The 17302-nt window shown below is 24.4% G+C and overlaps 4 protein-coding genes across 8 annotated transcripts; 1 reads left to right on the top strand and 3 right to left on the bottom strand.

The window, feature by feature from the left end:
* Window positions 1-309: 309 nt before the first annotated feature.
* LOC122851362 (protein PALS2) lies at window positions 310-5842 on the bottom strand. Of its 4 annotated transcripts, XM_044150532.1 has the most exons (8): window positions 4713-5375; window positions 4120-4235; window positions 2433-2726; window positions 2082-2318; window positions 1536-2022; window positions 1132-1466; window positions 768-842; window positions 310-642 (listed from the first exon to the last, which is right to left on the bottom strand). In XM_044150532.1, exons 1-8 carry the CDS (start codon window positions 4825-4827, stop codon window positions 466-468), a joined length of 1836 nt encoding a protein of 611 aa, XP_044006467.1. In that variant the 5' UTR covers window positions 4828-5375; the 3' UTR covers window positions 310-465. The 4 variants fall into 4 exon arrangements, with proteins under 4 accessions (XP_044006467.1, XP_044006470.1, XP_044006469.1 ...); XM_044150535.1 differs by lacking the exons at window positions 768-842; window positions 4713-5375 and adding an exon at window positions 5526-5842; XM_044150534.1 differs by lacking the exon at window positions 768-842 and having other exon boundaries at window positions 4713-5363.
* LOC122851361 (myogenesis-regulating glycosidase) lies at window positions 5631-10010 on the bottom strand. 2 transcript variants are annotated; one of them, XM_044150530.1, is made up of 4 exons: window positions 9579-10010; window positions 9263-9389; window positions 8229-8447; window positions 5631-8163 (listed from the first exon to the last, which is right to left on the bottom strand). In XM_044150530.1, the coding sequence occupies exons 2-4, from the start codon at window positions 9385-9387 to the stop codon at window positions 6165-6167; spliced, it is 2343 nt and encodes a 780-aa protein (XP_044006465.1). In that variant the 5' UTR covers window positions 9388-9389; window positions 9579-10010; the 3' UTR covers window positions 5631-6164. The 2 variants fall into 2 exon arrangements, with proteins under 2 accessions (XP_044006465.1, XP_044006466.1); XM_044150531.1 differs by lacking the exons at window positions 9263-9389; window positions 9579-10010 and adding an exon at window positions 8553-9035 and having other exon boundaries at window positions 5635-8163.
* A 77-nt stretch (window positions 10011-10087) lies between these two features.
* LOC122851360 (5'-deoxynucleotidase HDDC2-like) lies at window positions 10088-11898 on the bottom strand. Its single transcript, XM_044150529.1, has 5 exons — window positions 11745-11898; window positions 11320-11451; window positions 11131-11255; window positions 10864-11032; window positions 10088-10657 (listed from the first exon to the last, which is right to left on the bottom strand). Exons 2-5 carry the CDS (start codon window positions 11368-11370, stop codon window positions 10427-10429), a joined length of 576 nt encoding a protein of 191 aa, XP_044006464.1. The 5' UTR covers window positions 11371-11451; window positions 11745-11898; the 3' UTR covers window positions 10088-10426.
* A 200-nt stretch (window positions 11899-12098) lies between these two features.
* On the top strand, window positions 12099-13499 carry LOC122851358 (5'-deoxynucleotidase HDDC2-like). Its single transcript, XM_044150528.1, has 4 exons — window positions 12099-12308; window positions 12402-12526; window positions 12617-12785; window positions 12920-13499. The coding sequence occupies exons 1-4, from the start codon at window positions 12258-12260 to the stop codon at window positions 13160-13162; spliced, it is 588 nt and encodes a 195-aa protein (XP_044006463.1). The 5' UTR covers window positions 12099-12257; the 3' UTR covers window positions 13163-13499.
* Window positions 13500-17302: the final 3803 nt, after the last annotated feature.

Below are 17302 nucleotides of genomic sequence, written 5' to 3'. Positions count from 1 at the left end.
TTATTTATTTGAATAAGTAAATCACATTTTTGTCATGATTTTTTTAAATTTTCTTTGATGAACAATGATGATGCTGTTGATGAAAAAAATACTGAAGACAACACAACTATGTATTTTGATATTTTTTATTTATTTATTTATTTATTTATCATTTTGAAAGTATTATACTAATATTATTTAAGGCACTATGTGCCAGTTTAATTGCTCATACAAATATTTTATTCAAGTGGACAAAAATGTAATACAAGATAAAATAATACTAAAAATTATTAAAATAATTATAATTTTTCAACTTAAAAATTAATGGACGGCGTTTTTAGATTACACTGATGTTGTTTACTTTTTTTTTGGTCTTTTATAATATTTCATTCCATTTGATTAATTTATAAACAAATTAAAAGACTAACTAATAAGATATATTGCAAGTGTGTAAAAAGAAACAAAAAAAAAAAAATTCAAAGCAATTTAATAGATCCAATTGACAGGAACCCATTGATGTTCAGTTGCAAGTGCATCAAGTGCAGCAACAACTTGTCTAAATGTTTCATCAAAATCTTCATTAACAATAACCATGTCAATATATTTTTCATAAGCTCTTTGTAATGCTGCTGATTCTTCAAGTGTTGATTTTAAATCATCTTCCTAAGAAACATCAAATACACACATTATCAATGCTTATCATCAATCAAATATTAACTATTTTTTACTTGACATAAACAATTAACAATATAATAATAAAAATAATAATGATAAATTATTAAACAAACCTCGTAAAGTGATGCAAGTGATTCTAAAGTTCTGGCACGTCTCGAGCTGAATCTGATGGAACTTTGTCGATCAAACTACCCAAATTAAACATTTACATAAACAAATAAATAGCATACAAAAAATAAACATAAATAATACATTAAAACAATCGATCAACATTCTTATAATTAATATTTAATAAACGAGCAATGTCTAGTTGTAAATAAAACGCTGTAAATATAATTTATTTTAATCAAAAATGCAATAGGATTTTTCTTAAATAAACTAATTTAAATTTATATTTTCAATGGATAAAGTAAATAAACATGCAATGATAAATGAGGTCAATTATTTATAATAAAATAAAAAGAATAAAATACGTACAGTTAAATTACGGTTACTTGCTCCAGTTGTTCGTCCAAGATCATATAGACACTTGAGTTGTTCCATTCCTGGTGCAGCAACAAATATAACATAAGGCATGAATTCAGTTGAATTATGTAGTATCTTGAGTGCTGCTGGACTACAATCAAGTACACACATTTTACCAGAATGTATTAATTCTCTAACTGAATCAAGTTTTGTTCCATACAAATGACCACTATGTTCACCATGCTCTAAATAACGATGTTGTTTAATATCATCTTCCATTGAATCACGATCAGTAAACCAATAACTTTTACCATTTTCTTCAAGTACTCTTGGTGGTCTTGATGTAACTATAAATAAATTATCAAATTTATTAATATTAAATAATAAAAAAAAAATAAATAAATAAATAAACTTACAAGGTACAATTGTACCAAATTTATCAGGATCACTATTGATTAATCTATTTTTAAGTGTTCTTCTTCCAACACCACGTGGTCCAACAAGTGCCAATGTTTTACGTTTAAATGGTGGCATTCTAGCAACTTCTTCATATAATAATAACTCAGCATCATCAAATTCACCATTTGATTTTGATTCATACATTTTACGTTTTTTTTTTTTTGATATTCTTGTACCACATATACCAATTTTATGTACAAAATCAGCTTCTGGTGATACAAATGCTTTTCTACGTTCTTCAAGTTCAAGTGATGGTATTAAACCAGGTGGTCCAAGATTTGGTTTAATACCACCACTTTCAACACGTCTTGCTTGCCACCAATTTGGATCAGCTTGATCAACAATTTGTAATATATCACCTTTTTGAAATGGTAAACCAATTTCACGACAAGGCAATAATGTATCCTCTGATGGATCATAATCAAATAATGATCTCATATAACACTATAATTTAATTTTAATATTAAAATATTATCTATATCTATTATTGCTTTATCACTTACTTTTGATTTTGAATGTTTATTTTCATCATTTGATATACCTGGTGCAACTTTTAATGATAAATTTTCTTTAGCAGCTTGTATTGCAAGTTGTAATTCATCTGGTGTATGTACCTCTTTACCATTAACTTCCATTATCACTTCACCAGGTCTTAATAAACCTTGTCCTGATATTGTACTACCACCAAGTATTCTTGCGACAATTAAATTACCAGATTCATCAACTTGTACAGTTAGACCCTGTTTAAAAACACATAAAATTTAAACCAAACATATTTTTCAAGAATAAATAAACAACGGAAATTTATATGTATATTACTTTGATGTTTTAAATTTTTAAATAAAATAACATACCAGAGGTTCATCGGGCTGGCGCCTCAATCCAACTATACGTATTGCTTCTGTTCTCTCGTCACTAGGCATTATTGTTTCTATTTTTTCACTTGGTGGATTTTTTCTTTTTTCAGCAATTGCGTCGTGTGTCTCCAATAATGATTTAAAATATAATTTATTTAATAATCCAGATAATTGTCTTGCATAAATATTTTTTGATAATTCAAATACATATGATATTTCTTCAGCAACGTCACAAATTGATGAACAAACTGGTTCAATCCGAGCTGGTGGTGTCTCTAATCTTTCTTGTAGCTAAAAATAATTTTTAATAATTAAATATATATACATAAACAATCAATTATTTTATTATAATTTTATATTTGATGTTTTAAATATTTAAAAAAAATCATAAACAATTTCATTTTTTTTTTTCAACAAATATACTTTCACTCATTTGATTATTTATCCAGGGTCTTTCAACACCCGGTTTAAATTCTTTGAAGCGTTACTTTCAATTTTCAATGCTGGATGATTATTCACCGCAATGTATTATTATTATTAATTTTTTTTTATCAAAACGAAGAGTTATGTTTTTTTATTTATGACGTAAGCTTGTTTTTAAATTAGTCATCAATTGTACCATCACGCAGTTGATGATTAGACATCAAATTATAAACACTACCCACGTGTAAAAAAATATAGAACATGATTTTTAATATGACAATATAATAATTAGGTCAATTGTATCAACAACCGAGGTCATTGTTTATTTTTTTCTTATATAAATATCAACAAAAAAAAAAAAAACATCAACAATACTTGCATCATGAATTTAAAACAAATAAAATAACGAAATTTATTTTCAATTTGGCACAATGAATTTTTATATGGATTATTTTGATGATGATATTGTACTCTAGATGATATTATTTCATAGGACACTCCCATAATTATCAACTTGTCCTTAGTAAAATCACCATCACAATATATTTTGCATTGAGTAAAAAATTATTTTTCTATTTACGTGAAAGTTTAAGGAATAGCTTTGATGATAAGATGATTATTAAATAAATAATTAAGTTTTTTGTTTTTCTTAAAAAAAATGAAAAATTATTTTGATTATGTACCACTTGTTTTCACTGAAGATTCACTTGAATTTATGATACAATACCAGCTTGTCTGTGACTCTGTGCCGCACCTAATCTCCACCTCTTTTTTAATTTTTTATATTATTTTTTTTTATTCCATCAGTTTTATGTGGCTTTTGTAGAAACAGGTGGGGGACTTATTCACTGGTATGCAACGTTGTACATTAAAATCCAGGGACGTCAACTCAAATAATATAACCCTTATCCAATTACTACCTCTATTCCAATTAATCAATTTAAAAACAAACTGTAGAAACAATTTATTAAATTTATATTTTCAAATCGAAATATCGAAAAACTTGAGATTTTTTTTTTTTTTTGTTACTCTGTAGAAATTCATTCACCAACAAGATGCAATCGAAATTTTAGAAATTTTTTTTTTTTTTCTACAGATTCTTTGAGATTTCTTCTACTCTAGATGTGTTTTTTTTTAAATTTATCTTGATATTTTATCAAGTTGAGATATAAATAATGATTGTTTTTTATGTTTTTTAATAAATAATTTCTAGTGAAAGTATAAAGAAATTAATTTTAGAAATAGTATTGATAATACTGACCTTGACGAGTGAATTGACAACTGGACTGTCGAGAAGTTCTTTTAGAAAAAGAAGATCTGTATCTTCAGCAACACTTCTAAGTTGCTGAATATTATTTTTCACGTGCATGAAGGCAGCTGTAATGATATATATTTTAATAATTACTTTTCAATTGTTTTTTAAATAAATACTATGATATAAATCAAAAAAAGGATACAAGTAAAAATAAAAAATATATTGCAGGGTTGTTTTGTTGGAGGGGATATATGTATCGAGGGTGAAAATAAATAAGGGCAAATACCTAGTGATCCCCTTCGATCAATAGAAACGTCTCAATAAAATAATTCAACTCTTAAATATTTTCCAATTAAAAAAATATTATATCCTAATCCCAAAACTATATGCTAAATTTTATTTTTAATTTTTTAAACAATCTAATACACACTGCTATTTAAATAATGCACATAATTTTTTTTTCATTTTCTAATTAATATTAACAGTTGCATGCTAATTAAAACCCAGGTCATACTAAAAAGCTAACAATGTTAAAAAAAAATAATTTAAAATAAAGAGAATAAATTTTAAAAATTTTAATTTATAATAATTAATATTACCATTTTCAGCATGATATATTTTAGCATGATCAATATCATCAGTACTTGCAAGAAGTCGACGATCATCCGGTTTATTTTTTCTTCCAAAAATAACAATTTTTTTAAATTCAATCATTTTATGACAGTGATTTAATTAATATACATAACTAAATAATTAATAACACTTTATTACAAGACAAAACACAAGTGAATTAAATAATAATAATATAGAGAAAAAAGTAACTTGATATATTTGAAATTGTTTATTATTTTATATTATGATGATTGTTGATTTTTGTTGGAGAGATTTAATGTAGATGTAGGTGACCAAAGAAGAGATACGTTGTAAATGAAAGTGGGGACTTGTTGTATTTCGTTTTTACACCTGTTGGGTATCTTGTTTTGCAATATTGGAAGGGGTCTAAGGCCCCCCTGTTCACTTTGATCCCACTTTATCCCAATTGGTTACCTCTTATTCACAATAATTTTCTATTCCCAAATTATATATTTTGTATCAATTAATAAATTAAACACAAAGAAAAAAAAGCATTTAAAAATAACACAAGTGCTTTTTTCGAATATACATTTTTCAATTTATCAACACTCAATAAAATTGCACAAGTTATTGGATTGCTGGTTACGAATAAACTACTCAAAAAAATGAAAAAAAAAAAAAACATGAGTATAATAAAAATATTTTAGTTTGCAAGCTTTTTAATGAACGAGCTTTTTAAGTGGTGGGGAGATAACTGAGGATTTTTCGATCAAGCAAAGAGGCAAAAAATAATATGAAAAAAAAAAAAGTTTAAAAATAACATACACACATGGACTTACCAGAGTATGTTTTAAAATTAAAATATAAATTTTGTTGAATAATTGATGACATTTTTAGTGAATTTTTAAATTAACTAATTATGATAAAATATTATTTCATATCACTTGGTTTTTTTTTTCATCACAAAATCGATCAAACTTTATTTATTTGACAAAAGAAAAAAAAAACAAACACATGATGACTTTGTATTAAAATAATAATATCTAAATGTCTTTGTTGTTAAATATAGAAAATATATTGTTTAAAAAATAGTTGAATAGACATTATTATTTCTAGAGACTTTGTGATGTTACGTGTATGAATACATTCCAGATGTGATACAACTTTAAGAGCTTTTATTATTTTCTAACATGAAAACCCACACAACTATCACGCAACTATACACTTTTATTTAAAGCTTTATTTTTTTATTATTTGATTATATTTTTAGAGCTCAGTAGTGTCATTGTGCATTAAATATCGATGTGTAATTTATATACATACATGTAAATAAAAAATACAATAATTGTTATGGTTTCATTGACATTTTAAATATATAGATATATATCAGTCGACAAACAATATTTATAATAATAAATTTAAAAAAAAAAAAAAAATGAAAACAATGTTAAGACATTGATGTTGATTATTAGTGTAAATTAAAATCTTGTATTATCCGGCATTTTAACAAAATAAGCAATTTTATCTTCAGCAACACGATAATTATGTATCCATCTTGATCCTTTTCTTAAACTTCCATCAATACCATCACGCCATACACCAGCTGGTAGATAAACTTCTCTTTGACGACTGCCTGAATATAATATTGGTGCAACAATAAGTTCTTCACCAACTGAAAATTCATCAACAACAATATGACAAGCTGGATCAATTGGATCCAACATCCATAATGGTCTTATTATTGGTAAACCAGAATCTAATGTTTCATTTGCATATTTTTTTAATAATGGTGTTACTGTTTTTTGTCGTAATGTTGTTAAACTTCTAGCCATTTCTAGTACACTATCATCAGAATATTTACTTGGTAAATGTGTAAATCTAATAACTGGTAAAAATGTTGATAACTGTAGCCAACGTATGTATAATTCTTTATCTGGTAAATTAATTTCATAATCAGACATTGGTAATGCAACATCACCACCAACAGCACCTGGCATTATAAATGGAAAACCAATCATTCCATAATTTAATATTGTTGGTATGACATTTGTAATAGCTTTCCATGATGATTGAAATGGTGGTAATGATACAAATACTGGTGCTTTTGGACGTGTTATTGCACCAGATACACCAAGTACTGGTAATGATGATCCAATTATTGATTTAATAAATAATGTTTTATAATGATCTGGATTAATTAATGGCTCTTGACATTTATAATAATGTGGCATATCATGTGCAGTACCAAAATCAATATAAAATGATTCAACATGATATTTTTTAATTAAATTATCTAATTTATTTTGTAACCATGGTAATGTTTTATTATTTGTAACATCTAAAACACCAGCACTATTTATTTTATGATAACGTGTTAATGCTGGTATTCTTGGATCACTACCACGTTCAGATATTAATAATTTATTTGTAACAGTATCTTTAAAATTATATGATTCAGTTGATATAAATGGTTGTATTGTAAATACAATTTTAAAACCACGTCTTCTAATAATATTAATTGTTTCTTCCATTGATGGAAATCTTGTTTCATCAAGACTAAAATCACCAGGATATTTTTGCCATTCTTCACTTAATAATACATGTCCTTGACGTAAAAAACCTAATGCAATAACATCCTCAGTATAATTATATATTGCTGCTTCATTTGTTGGTGATATTTGCCATACTGGTTCAGATAATAATGCATCAACAGCACGTACTTCATCTGGTTTTAAACCATCCCATAATGATTTTTCAGCCATTAATGAATGTAAATTTTTCATATTACCAGATGCACATATTGTATAATTTAATTGTGGTAATAATGTTAAATGATTTATATATGAAAATTCATCATGTTTTGATTGTATACAAAATTCATTTGTTTTATTATCATTTATTGATATATATAATGGTGTTTTATTATCAATAACAATTGTTGCACCTTTTGAATTTAAAAAATAACGTTTTAATACATTACCAAATGGATTTTTTCCAATATCACCAGTTATAAATGGACTTAATTCAAGTTTACCCTTTTCAAGTGGATATGGCATATTATGAATTTGTCCAGCACCATACCAATGACCACGACGTGATGACCAATCAAAACAATCTTTTGGATTATAATTTTTATTTAAACTTAACCATGTTATATCATAACAATACATACTATCACGTTTACTATGACTTAAATATAATCTTGAATAATGAAGCCATTCAAGACATACTGAATCACTTTTTTGATCTCTTGGAAGACAAGAAAATACACCAGTATCCATTGGTATACCATCACCTAAACGTGCTGATATTATTTCTGATCCAGTTGCACTGTATACATTAAGAAGACGTTCATTTTTATTAAAACGAAATCTATCAAAATATGCACGTTGTAATACATGTTGAGTATAATAAATATGTGCAAAACCAACAAGAACAAGTATACAAAGAAATAAAAATCCAACAAATGTTCTTAATCTAAAATTTAAAAATGACAATTAATTTATTTATATTTATAAATAAGCAATATTATTTTTAATTACCTGTAATCAGCATTTTGACGTTTTTTAGAACTACGCAATGCTTGTGGCAATGATAATTGTAATTTTTCTTTGAGTAAACTACTGATACTATTGACACTTGTTATTGTTGAATTTAAACTTTGTATATCTGATATTTCACTTGTATCATTTGCACCATTTTTTTGATTCATTGAAGATACTATTTTTGGTACTCGTCTTGGTGGTGTCTGAAGTGGTACTCTGAAAAATATAAAATTATAATTAACAAGCTGATAATATTTATTTATTTATTCTAATAATAATATTATTGCTTATTAATATTTATTATTTCAAGTATTTTAATACCTCTGCATTGACACTGCACTGCCAACATCATATCTTGGTATCATATTGTAATAATATTAATCAACTTTTATTTTTTTATTCTTTTATTATTTACCCCTGATAAGTATTTTTTAACGAAAAGAAATAAAATTATTGTCACAAGACTATTTAAGACTTTGATGATAAAGAAATTTAAAAATAATATTTAACAACATATGGCTGCGACAGCGAGTGAATAATTGTTTATATAATAATAAATCTTTTGATAACCCTGAAGCTGGTAGATTAAACGAACAAGTGTCTACATGCAAATCAGAGCTTTATTCATTAGTATCATTTCCACATGAGAAGAATTATAAACTGCATTTTAATTTTTATATATTATATAAATGAAAAAATAAACAAGTGATATTTACCTGAAGAAAAAAAAAAAAAATTATTTGTTATATGATAAGCCACGTATCAATAATAAGCCACACAAGTGATCATTTTAAAAAAATTGGAACAAAATAAAAATTATTATTTAAATTTAACAATAGTTTTTCAACATTAACGAAAGATAAATTTATTATTCAAATTTATAAACAACAAGTGTTAAAAAATATAAAAAAATAAAATTCACATTAATGTGTTGTTGAATAATATTATATTAAAAAAATATATATTATTTATTATCAATTTTAAAATAATTATATTAAATAAATGTTTAAAGTGAATAAATATTAAATTACTTGATCAATTCATCATCATTGCCCTCTTCGTCGGTTTCCGATCCAAGACTACTTCCGTTTGGTGTTGATCCACTGTTGCTAAATGTAGGGCTTTCACTATCAGCCCTTGAAAATTTTGAGCTCATTTCTATAAAATAATTAATTAAAATAAATCAATTAAAAATACATTCAAATTTCCACAGCAAAATTATTTGCAATAATTTAAATTTAAATTAAACAATATATCAAAAAAAAAAAAAAAGCTACAATTAATTTAAAATTTGAAAAAAATAGTTAATAATTATTTATGAGAAATACACTGAGTGTTAACACTTACCGAGATTAGAGAATTACTCCAAGGACGTTGAAAAAAATAAAATAAAATAAAAAAAAATATATATTAATAAAAAAAACTTGTGACTTTAAAAAACTTTCGAATACTGATTGAATAGTTTATCCAACAAATGTTTGACATTGAAATTAACATGACAAGAAAAATAAATATATAATCATATATTTGGATAAAGGTGCATTACTGGATATTGTCTGGAACACTAATGCAAAATAACATGTATTCAATTGGACAATGAACAAAATGTTACAAATGACGATTAAACAAAGATGAAGCTAGTTGAATAACTGAATCCCTTCTACTCTCAATAAGTGGGAGCTGACTTGTTAGCTCTCGTTACGTTTCATTCACATATTCAATTTTTCATCTTTTTAATGTTCTTTTTTTTTTTTCTTATAAATTTATCCATACTATTCATCATCATCATCATACTTTTATTTTAAAACTAAAATAAAATCAAATATTTATCAATAAATTGTTGAATAAAAGTAAACAGGTTTTTTTTTTTTTAAAAAAGAATTTTAATTAAACGAAAAATAGTTAATTAGTTTTAATCAAGGTACAAAAGTCTTATTAACTTTATAATTAATTTATACCATTGTTTAATTTGTCTCTTTTTTTTTGGCTAAACTAGTCATGAACATTTATTGTATTTTATTAATCATTTGAATTTAAAAAATTTATATTATTTGTTTTACTAGACTTGGTAATTTGTTATTTATAGAAAATAAAAATTTTTGTTATATTAATATTATGACGTAGTTTTAAATATTAAATTTATTATATTGGCTAGCTAACGGTACAACGTGCTCAATATTAATTTACTTGTTTATTTAATTTGTCAATAAATTATTATCTTGTAATAATTTACGTCTTGCAACAATTTCACTTGCCATTTTTTTAATCTTTGGATGTTCTATTTTATGAGTTGAATTTGCAAAAAATTCCTCCAATTTTCCTGGTATATTGTCTCTAACTTCGTACTCATAAGCTTGTGAAATCAGATCCAAACGATCCAAGTCTTTAACATATTTTGCTTCCATTGATTCTTGTAATTCATATTCCTAAACAAAAAAATAAAAAATAAATCAAAACGATGAGATGGATTATAAATTACAATCATAAATTTACAATTTACATTTAAATTTAATTATAAAATAACAATGAACAATAAAAAAAAGTGACCTACATAAATAACACAATAAAAAAATATTATTATTGTTCAATGAACAAATAATAATAATCTAAATAAATCTATAAATAAACTTACTCGAAATAGTTTAAGCATTTCAGGACCTTTGTCACCTAATAAATTACAAATTTCAATCATGGCTTCATCTTCTCGACGATGTTTTTCATCAACAGGAACACCACATTGTGGTGTGATGTCACCAACAATACATTCAGCCAAATCATGAACCAATGCCATTTGAATAATTCTACATAAATTGTGTAAGATAAAAAAATTAATTAAATATACTATTGATGATTAATACCAAGGAAAATAGTATAAACAAATGATTTATGAGTCACTTACTTTGATTTGTCCATGTTGTCATGGTTATCAACCAACATAGCAAGAACAGCCATTCTGTACATATGGCCAGCAATTGATTCTGGTTCCTTGATGTCCTTTAAAACCCATCCGGTCCTTTTTAAATGCTATTTAACAAAATTAAATATATTATTATCATTTATTTATTTTATTTTTATATTTTTAACATACCTTTAAACGTCCAAGCAATTCCATAAATTCATGTAGCTGAGCAAATTCCATTTTAATTTATTGTATTTATTTAAGTCAAGTTGAGTATAAATTAATTAACTGTCAGTTATTGTTGATGATTAAATTGGCACACTGCAATTGATTATTTTTTTTTTATTTAAAAGGATAAATATTGATTAAAATTGATAAGAAAATTTTTATTTTTGTTGAGTTAATATGAAAATATATTTTTTTTAAAATTTGTCAATTTATTATGACTCGTTTGTTCAAAGGCGTGAAACAGACTGAGCAATATAAATTTCAAGTTTCAACTAATGATTCATATTATAAATAATAAAAATAATTTATGTTGCTGTATTTATTTTTGTTCATATAAATACGGTTAGGAATTTTATGATATATTTTTTATTTATTTTTTACTTTACCATTTATGACCATGAATATTTAAAAATAAATAATACAATACACACACAAAATAACTTTTTAAATAACACAATACAAAGAAATAATTATATTATATATTATAATTTTGTTTATAAACAATTTGACAATAACATAAATATTTTTATTATTCTCTTCACTCTTGTATTCTCTGGTATTCTCTCTTGCGTAATAATAATAATAGCCACATACTTTTTGTGGTTCCAAAATAGCGCGGGAATAAATGGGGAAATAAACAAAGACCCTAGATGAATTTAAAAAATATATTTTTCATACCAACATCAACATCAACATGTAATTTAAAATTATTATCAGTCAATGAGTCAGTCAAGTCAGTCATTCAAAAGCAATCAATGATAACACACACACACACTCATTGATAACATAGAAAAAAAAATATATTTATTAAAATTTAAAAATAAAATAAACAATTGAATAAATATTATAATTAAAATTTATAAACAAATAAATTTTTTATACTGGTTTTTAAATTAATTATGGATTTTTCAAAATTTCATGAATTTATGGAGCTTGTTGGTCGTCTCAAGGTATTAATATATTATTAAACATCAAAATAAATGAAAAAAAAAAATACAATTAATCTCAAAATATTTATAATTATTGTGTTTAATTTATTGAAGCATTTGAAAAGAACCGGATGGGTTTTAAAGGACATCAAGGAACCAGAATCAATTGCCGGCCACATGTACAGAATGGCTGTTCTATCAATGATGGTTGATGATGAAGACAACATTGATAAATTAAAGTAAGTATTTAATTTTAATACTTAATTTAAATGTGATAAATCATAATAAATTAACTGGTTATTAATTCATTTGAATTTAATTTAATTTAGATTAATTGAAATGGCATTGATTCACGATTTGGCTGAATGTATTGTTGGTGATATAACACCAGTATGTGGAATTCCAGTTGAAGAAAAACATCGTCGTGAAGAAGAAGCAATGGTGGAAATTTGTAATTTATTGGGTGATAAAGGCCCTGAAATGCTCAAACTTTTTCATGTAAGTTGACTCATTATTTATATAAATATTTCGAGGTAATGTTATTAAATATCAAAACAATAATATGACCTTCATAATGAAATTTAATTATCGAGAAATAATATTATTTATTTATTTATTTTATTTTTTTCTAGGAATACGAGTGTCAAGAATCAGTTGAAGCAAAATACGTTAAAGACTTGGATCTTTTGGATTTTATTATGCAAGCATATGAGTATGAAAAAAGAGACTCATCACCAGGTTATCTTGAAGTTTTTTTTTCAACTTCAATTTGTAGAATAAAACATCCAAAAATTAAAAAAATTGCTAGTGAAATTGTTGCTAAACGTGATGATCTTTTTAAAAATAAATTTGATACTTTGATGATTAAAAATTAATATAAGAAAAATTTTTTTTTATAAATTTCAATGATGAAATTTTTAGAGCTTTTATTTCATCAGATAAATAATAATCAATAGTAATATTTTATTATATTTTAGCTGCTTTATAATCATCTTAATTGTCTAGATGACAAAAAAATTAATTTGAATAAAAAAAAAAAAAATCACGTGTTGTCTAATGTTCATCGTATCAACTATTTTTTATATATAAAAATTTATTAAATTTATATTTTAAAATTATTCCTAATAAATAAAAAAAAAATTAACTATTGTATTGTTTAAATATTTTTTATACATCATTTCAAATGAATAAAATATTTATGACAAAAATAAATTTTTTTATCATCCAAAATTTTAGTATTTAAACAAAAATTATTTATAATTATTTTTAGTGAAAAAAAAAATTAAATAAAATACATAAATTGTAGATTATTTTGTGCTTTTCAATAATACATATATAAACTTGAATAAATTTTCAAAAAAATACCTGATATAAAATAAATAACAATTTGCTTAGAAAAAAAAAAAAGAAAAAAAAAAGAAAAACGACATACAATAAAGATAATTTTATAAATAATAAATACCATAAATTAAAAAATAAAAATTACTATGATTATATGAGAAAGTAATTTAACTAATTTATTTTTTTACAAATGCCTGGAGATATAATAATGAGAAGTGTAATTATCATTCTAGCAAAAAAACGGAAACATAAAGATGGCAATTCCACAAGACAAAGTGGCATGTGAACAGGTCGCTTACAATCAAAGAAAAATATTTTTTTTCATTTAAAATAAACTTTATAAATTAATTAAATTCAAGTATATAAAATTGCATAATAAAAATTGAGACGTCATGGATAGATGATGATGATTTTTCTGATGACCATGCACAGTATATATTTGCACTTGAAATATGCGTGAAGGGCAAACACCCAGTAAACCAGATTATTTATTTTTTTTTTTTCCAATAATCTTATTAAATATATATATTAAATTTTAACTCGAATAAAGATTTTCATGTTTTTGCGGTGAATAGTAGGTTTTATTTTTCGGTCAATAACTAGCGTCGCAGTGGGGTTTTACAAAACGGAAGTGCTGTGATCAAGACATTTACCTCTCTCTCTTTCTCTTATACAAAAGAAATTTTTAATTTAATTTTTTTTTTTTTCAAGTATCCTGGACAATTCAAAAGATTGACCTTTGTATATACGTGTATACCTTGTGAAAAATAAAAAACGATGAAATAAAGTTTAAAACACTTGTCACAGTAAATGAGACGAGATCTCTCCTTAAAGATAAGAGAATGATAAAATAGCCCCTCATGAAAATTTCATCTCTAATTACTTGAAGTAATGTCACTAACTTATTTAAAAATTATTATTCCCTGTTGAAAATAATTACACAAATTTTATTGCCAATTTTATTCAAAAATAAATAACATTTTTCTTTTTCGAAATAAAAATGCCAAAGATTACTTTTAATATTTTATTATTATAAGAAATTATAATAATGTTTTTTTTTTTCGACAATAGTAAAACTCATCAGAAATAGAAATCGAAAAAATAAGCAAATAAAATATAATACAATAAGTGGTCATCACATTTGATGATAAATATCAAATATTTTTTTTATCAAATAATATTTGCGTTGAAAACATAAAAATATAAATGTTTTTTATCGAATATATATTGAAGAAGCCATTATTTTCTCCTTAAATAATAATTAAGATAAAATAAAATATAAATTTTGCAATGAAATAATTTCCGTTTGACATGTGTCCTCACCGTTATTCAATCCACAATCCCGTTAAAAAAAAAAAAAAGGCAATAATAAATGAATATAAATATAATATTTATATTCAAGGGGGCATAATATGACGTGTTCCTATCACCAAATAACATAAAAAATAAACCAAATAGCACAAAAAAAAAATTAAAATTGAAAAAAAAAAATAAGTTGATGCGGTTGACAGGGACATATATATTTAATCCGACAATCTGGCTGTTGTTATGTGTCACCTTTAGAATTACATATATTTATTCAACATCAAGTACATATAGATATAAATATAGAATCCTCATCAGTTATTATTATTTTTTTTCTACACAATCTATACATGATTGGGGGTGAATGTAGGCAAAAGGGTCACCGGCCGGCACCACTTTTAACTATTTTATTAATATTGTTAAAATACATAACACCGACACATAGAGTCAACGTAATAATAATAAATAAAATTCTTACAGGATAGATCGAAGATAGTAGATAAATAAAAAATGAAAAAAAAAAAAAAAAATTTATAAGGGTAAAAGAAGGAGAGTCTCCACAAGGCTGAGACGAAAAATATAGCAAAAAAAAAAAATCGAAAAAAATGAGTAAAGAGATTTTGGCATGCGTCAAATTGACGTTATGTAGTGATTCGAATTTTGAATTAGTGTAAAAAAAATATAAACGTGATAGTATATCGAGAAATAGAAGAAAAAAAAAAAAAAAAAAAAGAGTATAATTTAACGAGAGAAGAGAGCAAGACAATATTGCTAGTCACGTCGTCGCCGTCGTCTGGCTCTGATGGTGTTGGAGTGTCTGAGAGGAAGGTTTTTTATATCCATATAAATAAATAAATATATATATATGTATTACTGGTATAAAAAATAATAATAAATAAAAAAATAATAATGTTGATGATGTTGATGGTGGTGGTGTGTCGTCACTGCGTCGTGTAGCCGATTGGCAGAGAGGGAAATCCCTCTGCGTGAAAAAAGCCGGCGCAAGCTAAAAGCAAACTATATATTGAAGCGCAAGATCAGGAGGTATAGAGGGAAGAATTTTTTTCTATTTTTTTATTGTTTTATATATTTTTTTCTATTTTTTTTTTTTTTTGTTTTATGACTAGCAAGGGCTTCCATGACTTAAAAGTTTCATGCTGATTGTCAGAGAGCCGGCAGCCCTCAACGTGCGAGCTGCTGCCAAGGCTTTTTTTTCCATTATTATATTGTGGTGATTATATATATCAAACTGTGAAATAATATACGGATTTTAAATCCAATCAACCGTTGAATAATTATTTATAATAAAAAAAAAAAAAAACAATTGATATTTAAAATTGAATAAAAAAAAGTTTTATGAAATTTGTTCGGTTTATACTTGACATTATTAATACAATATAGTTAATAATAATTGATTTTTTTTTAAAATAATTAATTAAAATTTCAAATTTTTCATTTTATTAAATCATTGTTTAATAAGTTTTTCTTTTTTATTATTATTTCAACTGGTGCAAGCAGAGATACAACAACTTGAAGATAATTTATTTAAAAAAAATATAGTATTTTTTATATTTAAACAATATTATTTAAACAATATTAAATTATTATCTAATTTTATCTTTTTTTAAATTATTTTAAAAATTTTTTATTTAATTACAAGTTAAAAATTTTACTTGTATTTTATTAAATAATAATAAATTAAAATTTAATTTTTAATAAATTTTGGAATACATTGAAGATTTAAAAAAAAAAAATATTAATTTGGTAAGTAAATTATTAATTAATAATAGATTAAAGATTTTTGTGCTTAAAATTTTTTTGGAGCAATCGATTGGCTTTTGACATTCAGAAATATTGAGTCAGCTAAAAAAGAGAAAAAAATTGAGAATCCACTTGATGAAATATAACAATGTTAAATTAAAATATAAAAAGAGATAAGAAATTGTTTAAATAATTAAGACTTTCATGTGTTAATTCAAACTTTAACATCATAAGATATAAAAAAAAGGTTTTTTTTATATGTTTTGGGAGGGGTTGTTACTAAGGGCTTTTTACTGCGCCAGGGTGTATACTATAACATAACCAGTCACAGGAGTTGTTACATGGGGTAGTTCTCTGACCCCCAACCCTCGATGAGGTGACTCACATTACACAAAATTCCATGAACACTTGGTGTACATAATCATATACTATCAATACAATCAAATTGTCTCTGACAAATTTTTTTTTTCCACTATTCCATACCCTCGTTTTAAATATTTAAAAAAAAAACTACCCCTTAAATTCTTGGAAATTTTATTCATTAAAATAACAATTAAATTTTTATTTCTAAAAATAGGTATAAATAATTTATAATTAATATTATTTTC

This window comes from Aphidius gifuensis, linkage group LG3, assembly GCF_014905175.1.
Source record: "Aphidius gifuensis isolate YNYX2018 linkage group LG3, ASM1490517v1, whole genome shotgun sequence".
Classification (NCBI taxonomy): Eukaryota; Metazoa; Arthropoda; class Insecta; order Hymenoptera; family Braconidae; genus Aphidius; species Aphidius gifuensis.
Note: the sequence above shows the minus strand (reverse complement) of the source record. Positions and strands in the feature narration are given on the sequence as shown.

Bases quoted from the DNA above. Each gene is read 5' to 3' on its own strand.
- LOC122851362 (XM_044150532.1), bottom strand. From the start codon at position 4,827: ATGATTGAATTTAAAAAAATTGTTATTTTTGGAAGAAAAAATAAACCG. The intron at 2,319-2,432 runs GTATGTTATTTT...GTTTTTAAACAG, and splicing joins GCCAGCCCGATGAACCTCTG to GGTCTAACTGTACAAGTTGA. The intron at 643-767 runs GTTTGTTTAATA...GATGTTTCTTAG, and splicing joins CACTTGCATCACTTTACGAG to GAAGATGATTTAAAATCAAC.
- LOC122851361 (XM_044150530.1), bottom strand. From the start codon at position 9,387: ATGAGCTCAAAATTTTCAAGGGCTGATAGTGAAAGCCCTACATTTAGC. The intron at 8,448-9,262 runs GTAATTTAATAT...TATATTTTTCAG, and splicing joins AATGATGATGAATTGATCAA to AGTACCACTTCAGACACCAC. The intron at 8,164-8,228 runs GTAATTAAAAAT...TTTAAATTTTAG, and splicing joins CGTCAAAATGCTGATTACAG to ATTAAGAACATTTGTTGGAT.
- LOC122851360 (XM_044150529.1), bottom strand. From the start codon at position 11,370: ATGGAATTTGCTCAGCTACATGAATTTATGGAATTGCTTGGACGTTTA. The intron at 11,256-11,319 runs GTATGTTAAAAA...TTTGTTAAATAG, and splicing joins AATTGCTTGGACGTTTAAAG to CATTTAAAAAGGACCGGATG. The intron at 10,658-10,863 runs GTAAGTTTATTT...TTTTTTGTTTAG, and splicing joins AAATGCTTAAACTATTTCGA to GAATATGAATTACAAGAATC.
- LOC122851358 (XM_044150528.1), top strand. From the start codon at position 12,258: ATGGATTTTTCAAAATTTCATGAATTTATGGAGCTTGTTGGTCGTCTC. The intron at 12,309-12,401 runs GTATTAATATAT...AATTTATTGAAG, and splicing joins AGCTTGTTGGTCGTCTCAAG to CATTTGAAAAGAACCGGATG. The intron at 12,786-12,919 runs GTAAGTTGACTC...ATTTTTTTCTAG, and splicing joins AAATGCTCAAACTTTTTCAT to GAATACGAGTGTCAAGAATC.